The following is a 20,373-nucleotide window of genomic DNA, read 5'->3' as shown; positions in this document are numbered from 1 at the left end:
TATGAGAAAGGTGACTTCAGATGTCAATTATACAATTATAACATGAAAGTACAAGAATGCACGCATAAATAGACAAGTTATTATGAAACCCCTTGGTTTCAAAGGTTCTGCTTCTTTGTATGATATATTTATTTATTTTCCCTCTTTTATCCTTAGATGTGTGGTGCCCAAAACTTTCCACAAGAAAAGTAATAGGAAAAAAAAGTGGTCTCTGATTCTTGGAATAACAACTTAAATACACTTTTTCAAACAAGAACTCATTTTAAATTGATGATCTGGATACTATGACGCACGTTAATCATTTCATAATAATACAATTGTTTACGGGTTGTTTCTCTATTTTTTTGTAATAAATATTGACAAAATTGAAGTGTGATGGGCTGAAAATTCCTTCAGTGGTCTATCTCTGCCAAGACATGACTCCTTTCCAGCTTTCATCCTGTTACAAGCTGTTCACAGGGATCTGGCAGTGCAACACATTTTCTTTGTTGCCAAAAATTATTTTCTAGTCGCCATGAACCTTACCAGATTGTAGTATACTTGTGCATTTGTACCATATTTTAAGAAATTGTCTTGTTTTTATGCCACTTACTAAAATGTAGAGTCAAGGGAACAGAGGATTCCAAGTCTGGGGAGTTCGAAATATAACAAAGGATAAGTATTAAGATGTTCCTTCCGGTTTTATGTCTGAATGTGTTTCTTGCATGTCCCAGCCTTAACTCCTCTTTTAAAGAAGCGTTGGGCTTATTACCACACCTAAGGTGCTATAAATGAGGCTGCCAGTTTTCCATTTTTATTGAATTTTGAAAGACCGCAATTTTTTCCCCCTGAATGCATTTATTTTTAACAACTGAAAATACAGATAATTTGTGCTATTAATAGTGAAGGCCGTGCTACTAGTAAAAATTGACACATTGAGGAGTTTAAACATGGAAAATATGTATTAATGAAGTTTAAACAGCTGAGGACGTGGTGCTAGCGGTACAATACTGGTGTACCTTTATTAGTTAAATAAGATTGGAATCTGACTGCAGTGGCCATCTGTAAATGGGTTTGGTCAAAGTTTAGAAATGCATTCAAAAATGGCCGCCTTGGCCACGAGCGCTGCACAGGGCTAGAATCAGGCTAGGGAAGGAAGTAGCCAGCCAGCAGACGAAGGAACCAGATAGAGCAGGTATGTACTGTGTCTTCACCCCTCCACGCCCTTATTTTGAAGAACATGAGCTCTTAGAAGACATGACACTCATAGCAGACACCCCGCTACCACAAGTAGTGGTTCTATAGAAAACTGGCACCTTAAAATATTACACACCTTAAAAGTAGCAAAGCTAGTCATCTCCTTCAATAAATCTGCTCCACCGCTTCTCAGCAGAGCTCGGCTGGACTCTTTTGGCTCGGTAAAGCCAGGGACCACTGGAATTACCAGATTCTGCGGGTGTGGGGTTTTCCGCATAATTATGGATTGCCGCATTTGAAACATATTTCGTCGTTTGTTATATAATCTGCAGATTTTAACAAAAAAAATTCTAGCTCAAACCATTGAGACACATATTCTCTGAGAAGTCATTCACAAAGCTTGTTTGGTCGTCTTTCAATTGTTTATTACTGTATTTGGGAGTTAAACTGATAGTAATAAGGTAAAATATTTTCCCAGACAGTGTTATCATATGTAAAAATGACAAAAGAATGAAGTAATAATATCCCAAAATGCAGCATTTCGCTGCGTAATTTGCCTTTTCTTGCTGCATAATTTATTTAACTCTGCCACATAATTTGATCCTCCCTGAAGCATAACTCCAGTGGCCCTGGTTAAAGCTTACCGATTTTGCTTCCATGGAACTAGTTAGACTCACACACCTGAAGTCAATGCTTTTCTAGGTGAAACACTCGAGAGGAGACAGTGTCCGTAATGGCCTGGAGTGAGGTGGTCTCCCTAAAAGTGACACGCTACAGGATGGGTCTTGCCCATTGTGCTCAGGGACATCTAGAGACAGGGATCAAAGCTATATTACATGGGAGCCTGTGACGATAACACGGGTAAGCAGCAGACGTGCACAGGTCCTGATGGTGTACAGCCAGTGCTTAATTTGTAAATAAAAACGTGCCGGTGCCCAAAGCCCTCCTCTTAAACACGGGGCTGCTGCAATTAAATGTGCGAGCACCGAATACTGAGGCAGGGTCATCCCGAAGCCATCTCGGACCTTTTCATTCCATTTAAAGCCCCTCCCTGCCCCTTCTGCTCACACCTGCAGCCTACTGCTTTCTTTCATTGTGACCTTTTTCGTTTTTCTCTTCCTCCGTCTTTCCCAAGCGTGTCTTTTGATCGCAGCAAATGTTTGAAGCAGAAGAATAAGCGCAGGTCCTCAAAAATAAGTGCCGGTGCTCAGCACCGGAAACAACAAGCACAAATTAAGCACTGGGTACAGCCTTTAAGTGAGATAGCCTACCTGTGCTCACGGGGGCAGTGGGAAAATGTTTCTGCTACTGCAAAGTGCCACTGAAATTGACCCTCTTTTATGTTTTTTAAACTTCACGAGCTCAACAGCTTTCAAAGATGAACACTGTGAACTAGTGAGTTAACGGTAGGCCCGAGTGAATGTTTTTTACTGGAGTGAAATCCCATGAAATTCACAAACTTTACCTTCACAACATTTCGGGAGATTTCCCACTTGTGAAATTACAAGTTATTTTAGCTTCTAGAAGACTAGTTTGAGCTGAAAATATCTAAAGACTGCTTCCAGGAGACATGTTCTCCTTGAACCAGAATGCTGTTAATCTCTTGTGCGACTTTGAACATGAAATATGCCCTTTTTCACATTTCAAGCGAGGTACAAGCGAGAATATTGCACGAAATGTCATGTAATTTTATTACAATTTAATGATAAAAATAGAATTTCGCCCATCCATTTCATGGTTGATGCCCCTGCAAGCCAACCTAGAGTAGCCCGGAAGTGGCCCTCTGTTTACGCATGCTGTCCTACCATGTCAGACGAGGCCTCCCTCGCTGACCAATCGGATCCCTGGCTGCCTGTGCAGCGCCAACATTCCAGACAGGTTTATAATGAGCGCTCGAAATGAAAGCCACATGTGACCCTGCTCCTCCGCGCGGATCTCCAGATGTGGAGAGACGTGCTTCGAAACCTGGCAGCGCCTTCGCCAAGACGAATGGAAAAAAAACATCACGCCGCAGTGATCAATGAATGCCGGTGTCATTCCGCGTAATATTCAGTCTGGAAAGAGCAGGCTTTGAGCTGAGAGGTGCATTTTTTTAAAACAATAGTAAAATAGTGGCGAGGACATTCTGTTTTCCTTATCCAGCTTCTGCCGTGGCCAAGGAGCCGGTGATCATCCCCAGATGTGGCTGGCTCGCAGAGAATGGTGAACGAGAGGAGACGACATTGGGTGTTGGTGTGGCTGTGAGTTCTGTTCTTAACCACTGTGGAGGCCAGTGAACTTGTGGTTGGGCATCCATAGGAAACCCCCACAGTGGTGAGAGGTTTGGGCTTAATGTCATGTGTGGTCTTTATAACCAGCCATGCATAATTATGTGGTCTCACCGCAGAGTGCATAAAAGGCACAGATCACACAAAACAAAAAGCTATTCCTCCCCTGCACCCTCCACACAGGGGTAGCACTTCCCTACGGTCAGTGCTTGCTTTAAATGGGCCGGAACTGTCCGGTACTGAGGATACGGCAGCTGCTTTAGGATACCATCTAGCCATAGCGGCCAAATGCTGAAAAGCCTGAAAAAACATATGGGGCATATTTAAGAGCCCCTAGCGCCACTGGTACGTCACTTGTTTTGATGCTCCGGTGGTGCTGTGCACTGCACCGTATTTACAATGTGGCGTAAAGCCACTTTTTTGTGGCTCAACGCTACCTTGTAAGTACGGCCCCTTCACACGCGGCACTTTGCGTGGAAGGAGCGTGCAATGGGTGTGGCTGTGGGCGTTCCACAGCAACATCCATTGCATTCTCACGCTGCCTCACATTAGCAAGATATCATAAATCTGAGGCAGCGCCAAAAACTAACACCACGCAAGGGGTGGCGTTAACATGGCGCAACGAGGGAAAATGCTTTTATTTCTCCTTGTTCTTTGCTCTTTCTGTGTGTGCAGCTCACTTAGAAGGAGGAAATCGCCATTTAAGATTGTTTTTGTGCAGGAAAGTGCCCCTTCCTGCACAAAAACAATCTCCCCTTCAATGCAGCCATCCTTGCACTATGGCGCAAGGGTTGCTGCATTGGCGCACAGCAGCAAATTTAGCGCAGCGCAGGGGGAAACACAGGGGTGCACTGCATGATACTAAAAACGGCGCATCCCTGCATTTTTAAAATGACGGTGCGCAATGCTGCCAAATTTGGCGCAGCGACGCGCACGGTCATTTTCTGTTAAATCTAGCCCTATATGTTTTGGTTATGAGGCACACCACAAGAGGGAAAATATTATTTTAGCTGAAATGCCGCAAATCCTCACATTGTTCATTCCTACTTCAGACTACACGTGCTCCACTGTTGCTGTTCGGGGTCAGATGCATCTTAGTGGTTGGTTCTTCCTTCGGCCTAAACACAAAGCCACCCCTCAAACAAGTGACTATCCCACCCAGCTCGCAGCGGTGATCAAGCGGAGGTCTGTTGTAACCTCTGATAGAGCGCCAATCTTCTCAGGCACTTTGGCTTTGGTTGATATGGTAGTCAAAGTGCAGTCATGGTTCATCATCTGCCATGCATGTGCTTCGTGTGTTCTTCGGTAGACTGTGGGGTGTGGTTGCAATCCCTTGCAGTGCCAAGACATCACAGGTGCTTCACTTCTGCATAAGCCACAAGGTTCTAGGGATATCAACGCCTCACCACAAAGCCCAGCAGTGAAGATCCTTTCCTGGGTTGAAGTGGGCTACGTCGTATGCTTCCTGCCTCAGCAGTTCTCAGGCCTCCTTTCTTTGGGTAGCATTTTCTTCACTGGTACCTCTCTGGGGAACAGTGGAGCATGAAGGTATAGGGGGTTCTGCCTACACTACAAGTAGATGCATGGTCTCCATTCCACCCATTCTAGAGTCTTGTTGAATAAACAGGACCTCACAAAAATGTTCAAGAAACTACAATTCATCTGGCTATCTGCAGCTCTCTCGAATCTCCATATTATGTGCCACTTCAATGGAGAAAAACAGAATTAATTTCTAGGTGGCCACAGCCACGTGTAGCACAAACACAACGTGCACATCCTAAGATATACACAAATATGTCACTGATACCCCAAAGCGATGGAGTAAAGGACTTTATAGAAGGGGCTAGGCAGATCAATTAAATAAAAACCGGATAGATCAACAGGCAAACCCTCCCTGGCAGGGGACAGGTATGAAGGGCTGCCACTATAATCCGTTGCTGCCAGCATGGTCAGTCCTCAACAGTGTGGTAAGTTGACTGTGGTCATGGTTAGTGAAGGAGGACACACATGGTGTGCCCTCTGGACCACTGAGCCCAGCTCTGGGTCGCATTCCGTGCCACATGGAGCCCGCAGCAGCCATGCATGATTGCCATGTGTGCCAAGGCCAAATTTAGCAATGAACGCATTTCTAGGGAGAACTTGAGGAAAGTCCATGCAAGGGACATTTTCCATCCAACACTTCAAAACTATTAGCATCCAACAAAGGGCCTGATTTAGATATGTTGCTTCGTAACAATGGTGTCGAATATCGCGGCTGTCGAAATCTAAATCCCATTAGACATAATGGGTTTTAGATTTTGAAAGACAGGATATCCGTCACCGTTGTGATGGAGTAACCCGTCCGCCAATATCTAAATCAGGACCAAAGTGTTCTCGGTTAAGGGTGAAGGAATTTAAGAACTGTACAATGATAAAAACATTTTGCTCGTGTAAATCAGGTTCCCTGTTTGTTTTAGTAGATGCTATCAACATCAGGAAATTCGCTTCAGGGAGAGCCACTATTTTCCCCATGAAGTGCCTCAATCGAGCACCACCTACTCGAGTTACATACCATGCTCACTAAATGAATTCTCTCAGTGAGCCTTTTGTCAATTGATGGACATTAGAATGGCCATATTGGTGCCAAATAATACGGCAAATTTTGATCTTTGGTTTCTCTGCTAATTTCTATGCTGTGGCTCGAATTATTTGCATATTACAGCAGGAAATCCATGTATTCAACATTAATTCCCTAACTCCAGACCCATACTCATCAAAAGCTCATATTCTGAGTGAATGACTAAATGGATGAATTAGTGCCTTTGTACTGTGACTCTGAGAATAATGTTTACGTGCTGGGAAGCTGCTGCTTCTTTATAAAAATATAGTAATATTTATTTTAATGATAATAGATTCAAACTTACAGTGCCCCCTGGAATGTCAAAGGAATCAAAAAACCTAACACAAGCTTCCCAATGACCAAAAAGGTGCAATGCTATAGAAAAGGCAATGTAGAAGGAGATAGCAACTTAGCATAAACTCATGTCATAGGCCAAAGCACAATCCTGAGCAACAACCAATAAAAACATCCACAAACCAATGTCAGTCTTTTAAACTAATATACTGTTAACTATGATTTCAGGAAATTTCCCGTGAATACATATTAAACTTTTTAAGCAAAATAGGATCAACAGACAAAGAGTACAGCACTTTTTTTGGCTGGGGTATAAGACCAGCTACCACTGATTTACTTGCGCCCAGTAATGCATCCCAGGGCAAACCCTCTTTGCAGTGAAGCACCCTACTGCTTCCTCCTAGGAAAACCCTCTCACTACTTCATCATAGAAATCAACACAATTTCAAGGAGTTCACACAAGGAGGCGCAGCAAGTGAAGCTGCTGAGCTTGGTTGAGTGAATGGGCAAGATCTGAGCTGGGCCCAATATTCAAAGAAATGGTGCAGTCCTGCTCACTTCATTTGGCTGCGTAGAGCCAATGCAGCCACCCTTGCACCATAGTGCAAGGGTCGCTGCATTGAGGTCAGGAGAGTTAAGGTCAGAAGGTGGACCTTCCTGCACTTAAAGTATCCGTGGAGGGTTTTTCCCCCTTTGTATGTGAGCTCCAGAACTCAGCATGCATTGCTAAGAAAAAGTCAGGAAGAGGAATCATGATATTTCTGCCCAATATACACCAGCCTCAGGCAGGTGCACCATTTTGCCACAAACCCATGTCTACAAGTCTTTGTAGATATGGGTTGCGTCAAAATTCATGGATGGATGAGGAAGCCTGTACACCACCCAGGGAATCTGATGCAAAGTAACACAGGGGACCACAGTGCGCTGTGTTGTAAATAACCATCTGTGTTGCTTTGTAAATACCTTAATAGGTCCACAGGAATCACTAAATTAAACAGCCGGACCAGGTGGACCTGCTATAAGTAAGATCTCAGAAAGGCTTTCGTCCAAGGACATCTGTATGAGCCGAGGTCTTGCACGCGGTGGATCACGGAGTGCTGTCGGCATGTCTGACGGAAGCTGTGGTTGTAACAGGACCTGGTGTGCCTTGCTGCACTCATTTTTGATGGCTAAGTGCTGGGCAATGAAAAGAGAATATTTCAGCTCAACCAAGGAGCCCGAGCCGCAGGGTGACCAGTGCTCACAGCTGTTGTTCAGTGTGTACATTCACCTTCTTCTAAGGTGGATCCGGCACTGAACTTATCATACCAAACGTACACTTATCAATTGGTACATAGTTTGCATCCTGAGAGAGGGCTTAAGAGGAGAAAGAGGGCTTACTTTAGGAATGTAACCAAGTCTCGGCAGCATAGGAGGTGGGCTCCCCGTCAAGGGCCCACCAACCCTTCAGGGGAGGGAGGCCCATTCAGGCCAAAGTCAATGAACATCTGTGAGATGTGGGAGACACAGGTCCCCTTATTATATTCTTCAGGAGGGCCCCATCATTTTAAGTTTAGCCACTGGCTTTTTTTCTCCAGGTTCTAGCACCTAAAGTTATTTGGGGACCATGATTTATTTTTCATCATCAGGCTTTGACCCAGAGTATGAGAAAGGAAGAAACAGGAGAAAGCAGGAGGAAGTAAAAAATAGGAAACAGTAATAAAGGAGGGATAACAAAAGTGTCTGCGAGACGGAAATTAAGAGACAGGGTGATGGAGGATAAAGGCATGAGGTGGAGTCAAGACTAACAGGACTCAGGGGTAGGCAGCCCAGCATTAGGCTGCTCCGGTGACGGGCTCCTAAGGTGAACTGTTCAATAAATTGTAGAGCGCTCTATGTACCCGTGAGGGTTTCAAGGCGCTGGGGGAGGGGGTGGTGAGTAGAAGTTTCTGATCGAAGAGCCAGGTCTTGAGGAGTCTTCTGAAGGTGAGTAGGTCTTGAGTCTGTCGCAGGTTGGTGGGGAGGGTGTTCCAGGTTTTGGCGGCGAGGTATGAGAAGGATTTGCCGCCGGAGGTCTTTCGTTGGATGCGGGGAACGACAGCGAGGGTGAGGTTTGCGGAGCGGAGCTGACGGGTGGGGGTGTAGAAGCTGAGTCTGTTGTTCAGGTAGGCTGGTCTGGTGTCGTGGAGCGCTTTGTGAGCGTGGCTAATGTGCCCCCTAAACTTGTGTTTTTAACACATTAAGCACTGGAATACCCCTGTTGAAGATTTCAACTTTGCCAGGTACATCCCAATGTTTTACTTTTAAAGCTCATTGCCTCAGACTTTACAAAGCTAAAGAAGTGCAAAATGACTACGAATAACTGTGAGTTGTTTGGCTGAGACACTAAGCACCTTCCGAAAGTCGCGTAGCCAGGGTGCCCTGGTGCGGGGAAGGAGGACCAGTCTACCACCCATTGCTGGAGCACTAGAAGACAGGCAGAGTTGTTTATAACATACTTATTGATTTTCTCATACATGAACAAAACACTGTCCGGAGACATCATTGTAATACCAATGTTTCCCATTCAGAGACACCACAGTAAGTCCAAAGGAAATGTAGGGTTTTGTCAAAGATCACATCCCCAGCCCCCATCAGCCCCCCAAGTTGTGTTTCCACCCCCAAGTCCCCCGCCACCCTGGGGCAGCTTGAGTGTTAGACCTCCTCTTTAAGTGTTGCAGGCCTACGCTCTGCTCGTCACGAAGTGGGGTGTGGAAGTGTTCGAAGGAAGTGGTATCCCTCTATAGTAGGCCAGTCTCCCCAAATTTCCTCTTGCTTTTTGAGACAGCCCCCAGCTGCGTAGATGGCTTGCTGTAGGTCCATGCATGTGTCCAGTCCTGCCTTCCATTCTGTTAAAGATGGGGCGTCCGCGGCCTTCCAGTGTCTGGCTAGGATGCCCTTTGTTACCACAAGTCCTAGCCAAAGTAGGGCTGCTTTGTATGGAAGTCAAGCAGAATTTTGTTGCAGTGAGCCCTTAACAGACCTGTGCCAGGGTGCCACTGCACCTGTTGCACCATGGGGAGCTATGCCCCCAGCCTTCCAGGTGGCAGAGGGTTTTAAATCCATTCTGCACAGTAAATGGCCCTAGAGACAGAACTACTTCCATGGTCTACAGCAGCTGAAGTTCACATGCAGATGCCTGAAGCAGTGATTCCAGCAGCCAGAAGTGTGAACTTGAGAGCTCGGATGTGACTCGCCTCTCCTTGGCACTGGCTCTGGAGGGATGCAGATGGCGCTGACACGTTATCCTGATCCCACAGCAGCCCCTCTAAGATGGATCTGTCATCCTTGGGTGTCATGGAGAAGTCTTTATTATTTCAAGCCGGAAGGCCCACTGTCCATCGGACCCAGAGGGTAACCCGAGACAGGCTGGGAACTTTGCTGCGGCCTGTACCTCAGTATGAGAAGGGCAGCCCTGCCCCAGTTAGGCCACAGGAGTACATATTCCTATGGGCAGTAAGGGTAGTGTCCAATTAAAGTCATAATGGCTGTGTTGTGAAGTAGGGATACTGTCCCTTTAAATGTGTGAAGTTACAGCCCCATTAAAATGACAGTAGCTACTCTGAGGAGGGCAGATACAGTCCCATTGAAAGTACAATAATCCTCTTGAGCAGTGTAGATGTCATGTCCTACTAAAGATACAACATTGTTGTCAAATACATGAATTGCTGCAGACTGCAAACATGCAAAGTGCAGGTACAACCCATTAAAGGTATAGCAGGTCTGCTGAGAGGTACAGAGATTTTGCTCTACTGTTTAGCGCAAAATATGACATCAGGTGCCGGGCAGGTATTTATGTAGTTTCAAATCATGTTTTGACATTTTTCATAAAGGAGATTATGTAGGTTTTGCCCCGGTTTACTACTGCACCATAAAAGTCTGACACCTGTCTGAAAAGCAGAGTAACATCAAGTTACAAGAAAGGCAGCAGTCCTGCTGAAAAAGACAGACGCTGTCCCTTTAAAACTGCAGCAGCCTTGATTGAAGAACAGATGGTATCCAACTTTAATCATAGCAGCCCTGCTAAAGGCATAGCAGTATTCCATTTCACACGAGAAGTATGTCACCATGGTGTTTCACTAAGTGTTTGGAAGCGGATGTAGTGCCGTAGAGCGGCTTAGCATGGGTATTATGGATCGAAATGATTAGAATTGGAGTTAATATACGTCATTTAAAGGGACAGCGCAATGAAATATAGGTGGTTGGATATGTGCAGGCGGTACATTGGGAGACTTCAACATGCTATGCAAATATAAAATATTAATGCCCTGAGGAATTTCACAGGTGGTGAACGAAACGCGTTGGCTGTTGTCTGTTGTATTGAAGAAAATAAAGATTTCGTTGGAACAACATACTGGAATGACTACTTCCTCCATGAATTTTGTTGGTGCCCCTCCAATTGTAATTTAAACCCAAGAAGTAGTGTCCTGTGACATTAAAAGAGGTCTTGTGGCTCAGTGGGCTAATGCATTCACTGTAGGGATCTGTGTTTGACGCCATGGTCGCAGGTTCACTTGGCCTTCCATCCAAAGGTTAACAAAATAAGTGGCATTAAACAACTGTTAATCCACCCCAAGATATTTACGGGTGAGTGTACCCTCTTTCACACATTGTGTTAAAGGTGCAATAACCCTACTGTTACCCATAGTTACCATTGGAGTAAAAGTATATCAGTCCTGGTGAGCAGTGCAGGTACTGCCTAATTAGACACAGGGAGATCCTCTGAGATTTAACAATACTGTGAAGCAGCAGATCTCTGACTCAGTGAATGTTTGACTTTGTTCAGCATTTTGTCCATTATCTGTTCTTTTTGCATTTGTCTCCCTAAGTGCGCCAGGTGACCCCAGAAAGGGTTTGGGGCTCACAGTACCACTGGATTCAAGCTAGCCTGGCTGATCAGAGGTGATGACCCAAAAATGGTCCCAGGATACTTACATTGAGGCAGCGCCTGCCGGGTCAAAGCTCTAAAGCAAACACTGTGCCATGTACAACACTATAAGCCAGTCCCAGCTTTTTAACAAGGGGATATGACATTTTGGGGCCTGAAGTTTCACTCTTCATATTGCATACATGGGCTTAAAACCCTCAGCATGCAAAGCAGTGGTGGCTAAATAGACAGAACTGGATCATGGTGTCAACCATGACATGGAGCCACTGGGCAGCCTTGCCAGAATTTAACTCACAGAATAGTGTCAGTATTATTCAAATTGTCATAGAGCTGTATTTAAACTACTCCTTACTTTGGGGACTATTTCTACCAAAATTCATTGTTAAAACAGTAAACCTACAGCCAGACTATTTCGACCAAATTAACAGTAAACCTACAGCCAGACGTAGCCCTGCTAAGTTTCCCAGGTCCATACCTTCTGTGCCTCTCCAAGCCAAGTTTTTTCTTTCCAGTCTGGGATGTTTAGCTTTGTTTATCCCATTAAAACAAGACTACATGTCCCAGAATTCAAAGGGGAACAAAGCATCACATCACTCATGAACCTATTAAATGCATCAGATATACATACAAAAGCAAGAAACTGAGTTTTTCAGAGAGACACCAAACATTCCTGCCAAGATCTTCCTGCGCGAAGGTGTTGGGGCCGCTGTACTGTTTGTTAGTCCATGCCCTGCACCGGCCAGCTGTGCAGAACACAGCACAGGCTAACCTAGGAAGGATGGTGTTTTTATTTCATGGTGATCACGTGGTAGTTATCATAGTAGGCTCTTGGATTCGTAACTTATCCAGTTCAAGATACCTAGATGAACCATAAGCAACGGATGGCTGCCGCACGTGACCACTTAGTCCAATTCCGTTTTCCTATTTAGGATTCTAGGATTTGAATAACCAGATTTACAGTGGAATAAAAAATACTGCAGGTCCCAGAATTCTAAGGAAAAGGGGGACTGAACTAACCAGTCACGAAGGGACCTGAGAGTCTTGGCAGCTGTGGCTATATAAGGTATGAGGTATGGTACTAAAGATAACTTTTTGTGTCCCATCGGAGTGCATCCTGGTAGCTGGAGTGTTATTTTTGCAAATGTTTAAATGCAGGAATGAAATACAAACCCAACCCTGATCTCCAGTCGTAAACCCTCCACTGTAGCTCTTGAGAGTTTGGCTGCCAAGTAGCCCCGTGTTGTGAATGACGGCCATGGGGACCCCCGACATTTTGGGCAACATCACTTTTACCTGTGCCATAAACTCACAAACTGCTGACAGCTGACTGTCTCATGCATCACACACAAGGTGTGAGAGGAGGGCAACTAGCCAGCACCGTACTCTGCAATAACAGGACCAGTCGAGTTATACGAGGAGATTATATGTGCAGATGACGGGGGTAGCCAGGGCCGCTCAGCGAAGAAGCACATATTCAGGGGTACAAGAGGTCACGCTGCTCTCGCAGCTGCTAAGTGGTCCCTTGCCACGCAGGACACCTCATTGGCTCCTGTTTTTTAGCCAACAGTTTAGCATCCAGAGATTTGAACGCTCGTGCTTGCAAGAAGGAAAGCGAACCTACAATTCCCAGAATGCAACATGCTCCAGTATGACAAAAGCATGACTTGTAATGCCACGATTCAAAAATTGTCGCGAACCTACAATTCACAGAATGCAACATGCTCCAGTATGAAAAAAGCATGACTTGCAATGTTACGATTCAAAAAGTGTCGAATATATCAGGAGGCTCTTGACACCTCACTCTGTCCCGCCGCTATTTCAATCCTTGCACAGAAAGAGTTCCCACGGCCTCAGCAAGCTTCAGTCCTGGTCGGAGACCTCTGCTGAACTGTCGTCAGAAGGCGCCATCTCGTGGTCGGTACAGGCATCGCAGGCCAATGGAACCACACTATGATAAAGACACTGGGGAATTTACAGTACAACAGCATATTTGGCACAAAGTAATTCATCAGAGGGACGGACTTTTTGCCAGCCGCTTCTCTCCTCCCATGCACGTGGCCCCGTTAGTTTTATTTCCCTGGCTCCTAGAAAACACGCAAGACCTCCATGCTGGCAAACCTTCTGCCGCACACAACCAGAAGCTACCTAATAATAACTGCTTTAAATAGCACGCTTTTTTCCTGAACGTGCATATTATTCCAGGTGATTTCATCCAGTCGTCTTATTCTGGGATCAAATATACTGAAAGAGGTCAGCCGATGAAAGGGTTGGAGTCACTGACATTCAGTTTCTGGTCTGTCAGGTCACGTGAGTTATTTTACACAAACTCTGCCTGGAGCTCGCGTTCTTCCTATCCCTGCGTGAGAGACAAATCCGGTCCAGGTTTTCCTCCTTCAGTTCTGATACAGTAGTCTTGTTTATCTCAGTTTATATTAAGGACAAGTGTGAGAATGCAAATAAAAGACATGGCTTAGAAAGGTTAATTGTTCATGAAATCGGGAAACTTGAGGGCGCTATCTGATCACACAGAAGCTGACATCAAGGTGAAATATTATCGAAAAATTTCTCGAGCGTGCTTTTTTTTTTTTTTTTACGAACTCTACTGAGTTTTGCCACTTTCCTTAAAACAAATGTTCAGATCTGGTGAAAACAAACTTAATACTGCGTCTTAAACAACACACCTGCTAGCAGAAGGTTTTTATACATGGTTATCAGATATGGGATGACATTCAAAGATTCAAAGATTTTATTTTTATTTACTCGATTAATTACATTATCGCAAACCATACATTCATTAAACAATGAGGCACTGTAGGCAGAGCAGATACAGATTAAAAAAGAAAAAAAAATCATTAGCAAAGTCCACCCCGGCAGATCTCTCCAACATTCTTCCTTTAACCTCTACATGCTCAAGACCACAGACTTTAAACAAAATATATCAGAATGGATAACCTAGTGCAGCAACCACCAAAGTGGACCATGAACATAAGAAATACCATAAAGAGACCGACCTGGAGAGCTGGTTAAAGCTGCCAGCTTATTTGAAACCATACATTGTGCGCCCATCTCTCACACTTCACCCATCACACTGCTGAGCGTTGCATCTCACAACATGATAACCGCATCTCACTTGCCACACAGGATCAAATCAATGATAACCCACTTCCAACCACACATCCTACATGTTGTAGCGTGGTACCTCATGCAAGGAAGCTCCTTGGAGCACAACACAGGGTTAGTAAGCGCTATATAAATGTTGCACTACAATGCAATGCAATAAACTGCTACACATGGATCAGTACTGGTTGATACCAGACAACAAAAAACAACATTTTATGGGAAGATATGAGAGGAGTATGCGCTTGGAACATTACATGGGGGGTTGGAACCCAGATCTTAAGGTACCAATGTCATCTTGGGTACATTTGAATATTCTGATAATAGTTGTCAGTTCTTGATTTAGGAGACAGGGCAGCTACATTCCAGCGTTACACTCTCCAAAACAAAAGAGTACCTTGCTCAATTAAGTTTTAAGCAACAAAAGGAGTAAAATACTTATAAACGCTAGTATGTTAGTGAGGACCGGTTTACCAAAGAGGAGGAGAGGCACAAATGGGGCGTATGAAAAGATATGTGGATGATGCTCAGCACATTCCCTACTTCCCCTTATACAGATGCAAGGAGAGGGGCCTTGTATTTTTGTTGTGGGTCCTACGTCCCACTGTGGAGCACAGAGTGTGCCATTGGTATTTCTTGGTTTATCACCATCTGGAGTTTACCCGTACCAGTAGTATATATGGGAGACAAGAAGGGTTGGTCAAAAAGAAAATGTAAAGTTTTCAGGGGGAGATGCACTCCTGTAAAAGCGCTGCTGATCACAAAGGAAACCTGCAGAGCCCCCATGTTTCAAAGGTCCATGTGAGAGTATTTCATCCATTCTAGGATGTGTAGTTCTTTTTTATCCGATTATAAAATCAGGACTTCAAGTCCCAGAATGCCAAGAAAAAACCTGCACAAGATGACCTTCTCATGGCTGGACCTGTAAAACTTGAGAGCCCTGAACGTGAACACAGGCACTACCACAATTGATTGGTCATGGTGATGGCCCACCACACTAGGACACAATCAGTCAAATGCTGGAGGGAGAAGGGGGATCTGAAGCCTTTAAGTCACACAAACATCTCTGCAATGGATGAACTAGCCCGCTGAGCTCTCTCATCAAGAAATTACTTTTGGAACATTGGGAAAGGGATCTCAGTGTCCACAAGAGCGACACATGAGGACATTTCAACCAATGTTCTCCCAATAGATGTCTAATTACTATTTCAGTGAGATGTGTTACAATAGTTAGGTAAGTGCATTCCAAAGTAAACCTTAAGTTGGACCTGATATTGAAATTGTAATAGTTTTCGATCCAATACCATTTTAAGTGACATATGTTGGCAAACACTTGCTTTTAATGGCGCACAGAGGTGACCCTGCCCTCATCCGGAGCGGCTCCTGTCTAGGGATGGGGAGGGCATGATGCTATCTCCCGTACATCACTGCAACTCTGTCTACAAGAGGGCCTCAAAAAGGGACCTAGGTTACACTTACCATTCCCACAACCTGCCTCAATGCATAACATTGGACAATGATACCTCCAGCAAAAAGAAACAGACAGCAATGTCCTACAGCGCCTGCATCCATGCACATGATGCTCGGCACACACATAGGAGCATCTAGCCAGCCATTATTCAATGTAACTAGGGCTGCATAAATATAAATCCCGCAAGCACAGTTTTGTGTAATTCCTTTTTCCTGGGTTAGGCTAATTTGACATATTTTCCCCTAAACTGGCACGCTATTCTGTGTAAGTTTCGACTACAGGGCGGATGTCTGAGCAGAAAATGACTCACGGGAACTCTGTGCTGCTACCTTTTTTGTTTTCTGCTCGAACCAATTTCCTGCCATTCCTACTCACCTCTACAAATTATGAACCATAATGAGATATATAAACACTCCCCTTTGACTCAAGTCAACAAGAAGGTCAGAACCGTAAAGCATTGTGGGACAACAGAAATGGCGGGAATGCGCTGCACCTGTGCACTTAACACAACAGGGCATAACTTGACACGTCTGAGAACCTCGTCCTGATTGGCGCCCTCAGTAAGGATGTCGAAACTGCGCTATTCAGGGAAGTCACCCCCAACTCAACTTGCCACGCCGAGAGCACCCCTCTTCTTTAAAGGGTAGGTCCCGCACCCAACAGCCAGACGCTTCCATCACTGGCTTCGTGGGACCAGACGTCCATCCCGCTGCCTCACGCAGATTCTGGAACTTTTAAAATCAATATCCTCAGTGAACATCAGTGAAAGGACCCACTACTGACAAGAGCTTGGAAGGCGGCACTTTAGCACTTTACAAAACACAGTTATCATTTCTTCTGGTTTTTAAAAAGGAAATAAACAAATATCGGTGAGAGGCTCACCGGATGAGTGAGATGCCAGGAACATGCGTAATTTAGGGTGCCGACAAAACACATACTCCAACGCCCCACTATTAAGGCAGCTGATGAGCAAGGAAGATGAGGCAATCTGCCCAGGAGCAAACCATGTAGGGAAGTGGGCGAGCTGAGATTAGACTGCAGGTCGCCAATACCCGGTGACTGACCAGGTTGATTCCCTTTTTCACTCGAGCACCTGCATTATTAAGGCAGCGGGCACAGTGACGTCATGGCCAAGAGGCGACTGAACTGGTTTGTTTTACGAGCCAATAGTGGATGGGCCACTTCCCTTGCTTTCATTACGGCACAAGGCACCCTTCTGTTCTACAAGTACCAAGTACCACCGAAACAAAGGGGCCAGATGTGCGGCTCACAAGTGGGGTGCTTCTGTGTTCCACATGGAAGCACCCCCTTCCCTTTGCCACAAACATCCCTGAACTTCAATACGGCATCTCTTGGGCACCAATGTACCCTTACACAGCCAGCATCTCCCCTGTAGCCGGCCACCTCTCCAGAGGACGCACCCCCCCCCCCCCCCCCCCCCCCCCCGCCGAGTAAGGTGGCTGGGGCCTGGCTCTCAGCCAATCAAGCGCCTGCGTATACCAGAACACCAAATACAGCCAATAAAACCCTTTCAGTGAGCAAAATATCCACAAGCACTTGAAGTACTTCCATGGGCGCTGGAAACGATGCTGAGCTGATGCTGAACGGCGGAGTGGGATTTTTAAGCACCGTCTTACCTTGCGCACAGAGCCACCCAGGCAGCAGACACAGTGCCAGGGAGAGGGCATACATGCACCACATGTCTCGCTGCAGCTTCCACGGCAGGGGGGGGGGCACTGCGGGATTCCAGGGGTTGCAGGGGTGTGGCAGTGAGGGTGCCGGAGTGCCCGCGATCCTCAGGCGATGAGTTAGATAAGTCTCCAGAGTAGTGTCCGGGGCAGCGACCAACACAGAAGTGGTCCCTTTACTGACTCCACACTGACATGCTCTAGGATGGGTCCAAAACTCGCCGGCTGTAGTTTCACTCTTTAACAGCTCAATGCTCCGCTGAATCCCGATAACGCCAGAAAACTTAAAAGGGCCAAGTTTCGGAAAAGTTTCGAGGGCTGATTGGGAGGGGGTCCTTGCCCTCAGGTGCACGCGGGGATGGTGCCGCCCGTTGCCATGCCCTGCGCAGGTGGTGCTAGGGGCGCGCGTCCTGCGGCACAGAGGGGCCCCTCTTCTTGGCACTCTCAGGGGTACTCTCTATCCTGGGTCCTAGTTCCAGGAGGGTTCACCCGCGCTGGGGGTCGAGGAGTCGCGAGGGTGGCTCCGAGCGCGGGGTCCCGGTGACAGAGTGATGTCCCCCTCCCCTGAAGGCTGAGATGCTGCTGCTCATGGTGGGGGCCCGGCTTCTTTATAGTGAAGGGAAGGCGGACGGAAGGAGGCGCGTCAGAGAAGGAGCTCTCCTGCCCCTCAGGACTCTTCCTGAAGCCCTTCCTGGCTCTGCGGTGCCGGAGCCGGCTGTGGGGGAGCGGCAGGGCCTGTCCTGGCAGCGTGTGGATGAGAGGAGGCGCAACTACGGCGGCCCGAGCCGGGAGGTGCACCCCCCACCCCGAACACATCCTCCTGGGATGCTCACGTAATCACTCGCAGCTCGAATCCTTAACAGATAACGGTGTGTGGTAACTCCCGCAGGTACTCGTTTCTTCCAACGACTCTCAGTTTGCAGACACACCCCAGGAGCCTATAGGAGCTCTCACGTTAAACATCGTGTGTAACAATTATCACTGTTGACAAAACTTTCAAAACACTCCAATTCCAAGTTCTTTGAATTTGCTCTTTCGTGCAAAGTATTCTTTGCTATACCTAATCATTTTACAGAACACTTTCCTGATTGTGAGTACCTTGTTGAGGTTCTTCACATACAGGGTACTTGACGCCCCCCCCCCCTCCCCCCCCATGAGTAGTCCGCAGATACTCTTTTTCAAGTGCTTTATCGATACTTCTGATTGTTACTACTCTGTGGATATTCGGGACATATACCCCTCCTTTTCGAGTGTTTTGCACATGCTCTTCTATTCATATGCAATTTATAGACACATCTGTGACTACAAATACTTTCTTTAAAGCCCTTATATTCAGACTACTTGGCACATATTTCTACTTTAAGTACCTTGTAGATGACATTTTACTCCTAAGTGGTTTACAATTTTTTTTCTGATTATGAGCAATTCCCATCGATAGTGGTGGACACATTTGTGCAGCTGCTCTTCCACTCACAAGTAGTTTGCAGATACGTTTCTGACTGTGAGTACCTTGTTGACATTCACACTGCCTGGCATTCTCCATTGATTTGAGTAATCTGTAGCTTCACATCTATTTCCAAGTAATTTACATATACCTTCTGACTTCGGTACTCAAGGTTGTTGATTTGTATCAAACTTCTCACCACCATAAACTTGCACTGATGCCAGTGTTGGATTTATTGAGCAATGCATGAACATGTATTTTACTCAATCCTTTAGTGCAGGACTGGCTGGTCTGTGCCAGCCTGCCACTAAGAGACAAGTTTCTGACCACATGGAGTGAGAGCTTTTGTGCTCTCGGTGGCCAGAAACAAAGCCTACACTTGGTGGAGGTGCTTCACACCTCCCCCTGCAGGGACTGTAACACCTGGTGGTGAGCCTCAATGGCTCGGGCCCCTTGTTGGGGAATCCGACCTTTGGTGTAGCAACATCCAGCAGGCAGCCCCTCTCCTTGTCCAACCTTTGGTTTCCAGAACCGACCCCCTGGACTTCACCTGCAGCGTCTTTGTGCCCCGGAGGTCCCCCCAAAGGAAAGTATTGGGAGCCTTGCACTTGGCCACCCCTGCACCACTGAGGGTGTGTGTTTGGTGCTGACCTGTGCTCCCCCGGTGCTCTTCTTACCCATGCCCTTCGGAGGTCTGCCCTCCGAAGATGCAGGTACTTATCTGCAATCAGGCCTGATTCCGAGTGCCCCCAGTCTCCATAGGAGCCAATGTTAAATTTGCTTCATCTTTGACCTCTGCACCCGGCCAGCCCTGTGTTGCTGGTGGTGGGTGTCTGGGGTTAACTTGAACCCCAACTTGGGGATCTCCTAATTCTCAGAGGCTGGAACTGTAAGTCTTGTACTTACACCTTCAAATCATACTAACTTTTCTTCCCCCCAGGAACTTTCTAAAAATTGCAGTGTCAACTTTAAAAAAATATTATTGCCATTTATTCGAAAACTGTATAACTTGCCAATTCTAATCAAAGTAGTATTGATACATATGTGGAATTCGTATTTATTCATGTACTTACCTGCAACTTGAAACTTGTGGCTCTAGAAATAAATTAACAAAATACATTTTTAATATATTAAAACCATTGGTCTGGAGTTAGTCATTGAGTGCTTCCCTTATTGTCTGTGTGTGTACAACAAATGCTTTGCACTACCCTCTGATAAGCCTAACTGCTCGACCACACTACCACGAAAGAGAGCGTTACTATTATCTACTTTAGCCTCTGTTAAGCCTCTGGGGGACCCCTGGACTCTGTACACACTACATCTCATTTTGATATAGTATACACAGAGCCAGGTTCCTATAAGAAGACTTCTCAATCCATCAACCAATACATAAATAAATAAAAACATACAT

The 20,373-nt window shown here is 45.9% G+C and overlaps 1 protein-coding gene across 2 annotated transcripts in view; it reads right to left on the bottom strand.

Moving 5' to 3' along the window:
• LOC138261579 (vascular endothelial growth factor receptor kdr-like) overlaps nt 1–18,242 on the bottom strand; it is a 420,550-nt gene extending 402,308 nt beyond the window's left edge. Inside the window, exon 1 of one of the 2 annotated variants that reach the window (XM_069210667.1) lies at nt 17,468–18,242. In XM_069210667.1, coding sequence (XP_069066768.1) covers nt 17,468–17,531 — 64 coding nt within the window. In that variant the 5' untranslated portion in view covers nt 17,532–18,242. The remainder of the gene's footprint in view (nt 1–17,467) is intronic. The other variant, XM_069210676.1, reaches the window with a different exon arrangement.
• Between the last annotated feature and the right edge of the window lie 2,131 nt (nt 18,243–20,373).

The sequence above is a fragment of the Pleurodeles waltl genome, chromosome 2_1 (genome assembly GCF_031143425.1).
Source record: "Pleurodeles waltl isolate 20211129_DDA chromosome 2_1, aPleWal1.hap1.20221129, whole genome shotgun sequence".
Lineage (NCBI taxonomy): Eukaryota > Metazoa > Chordata > Amphibia > Caudata > Salamandridae > Pleurodeles > Pleurodeles waltl.
This window is presented reverse-complemented; position numbering and strand designations above follow the sequence as displayed.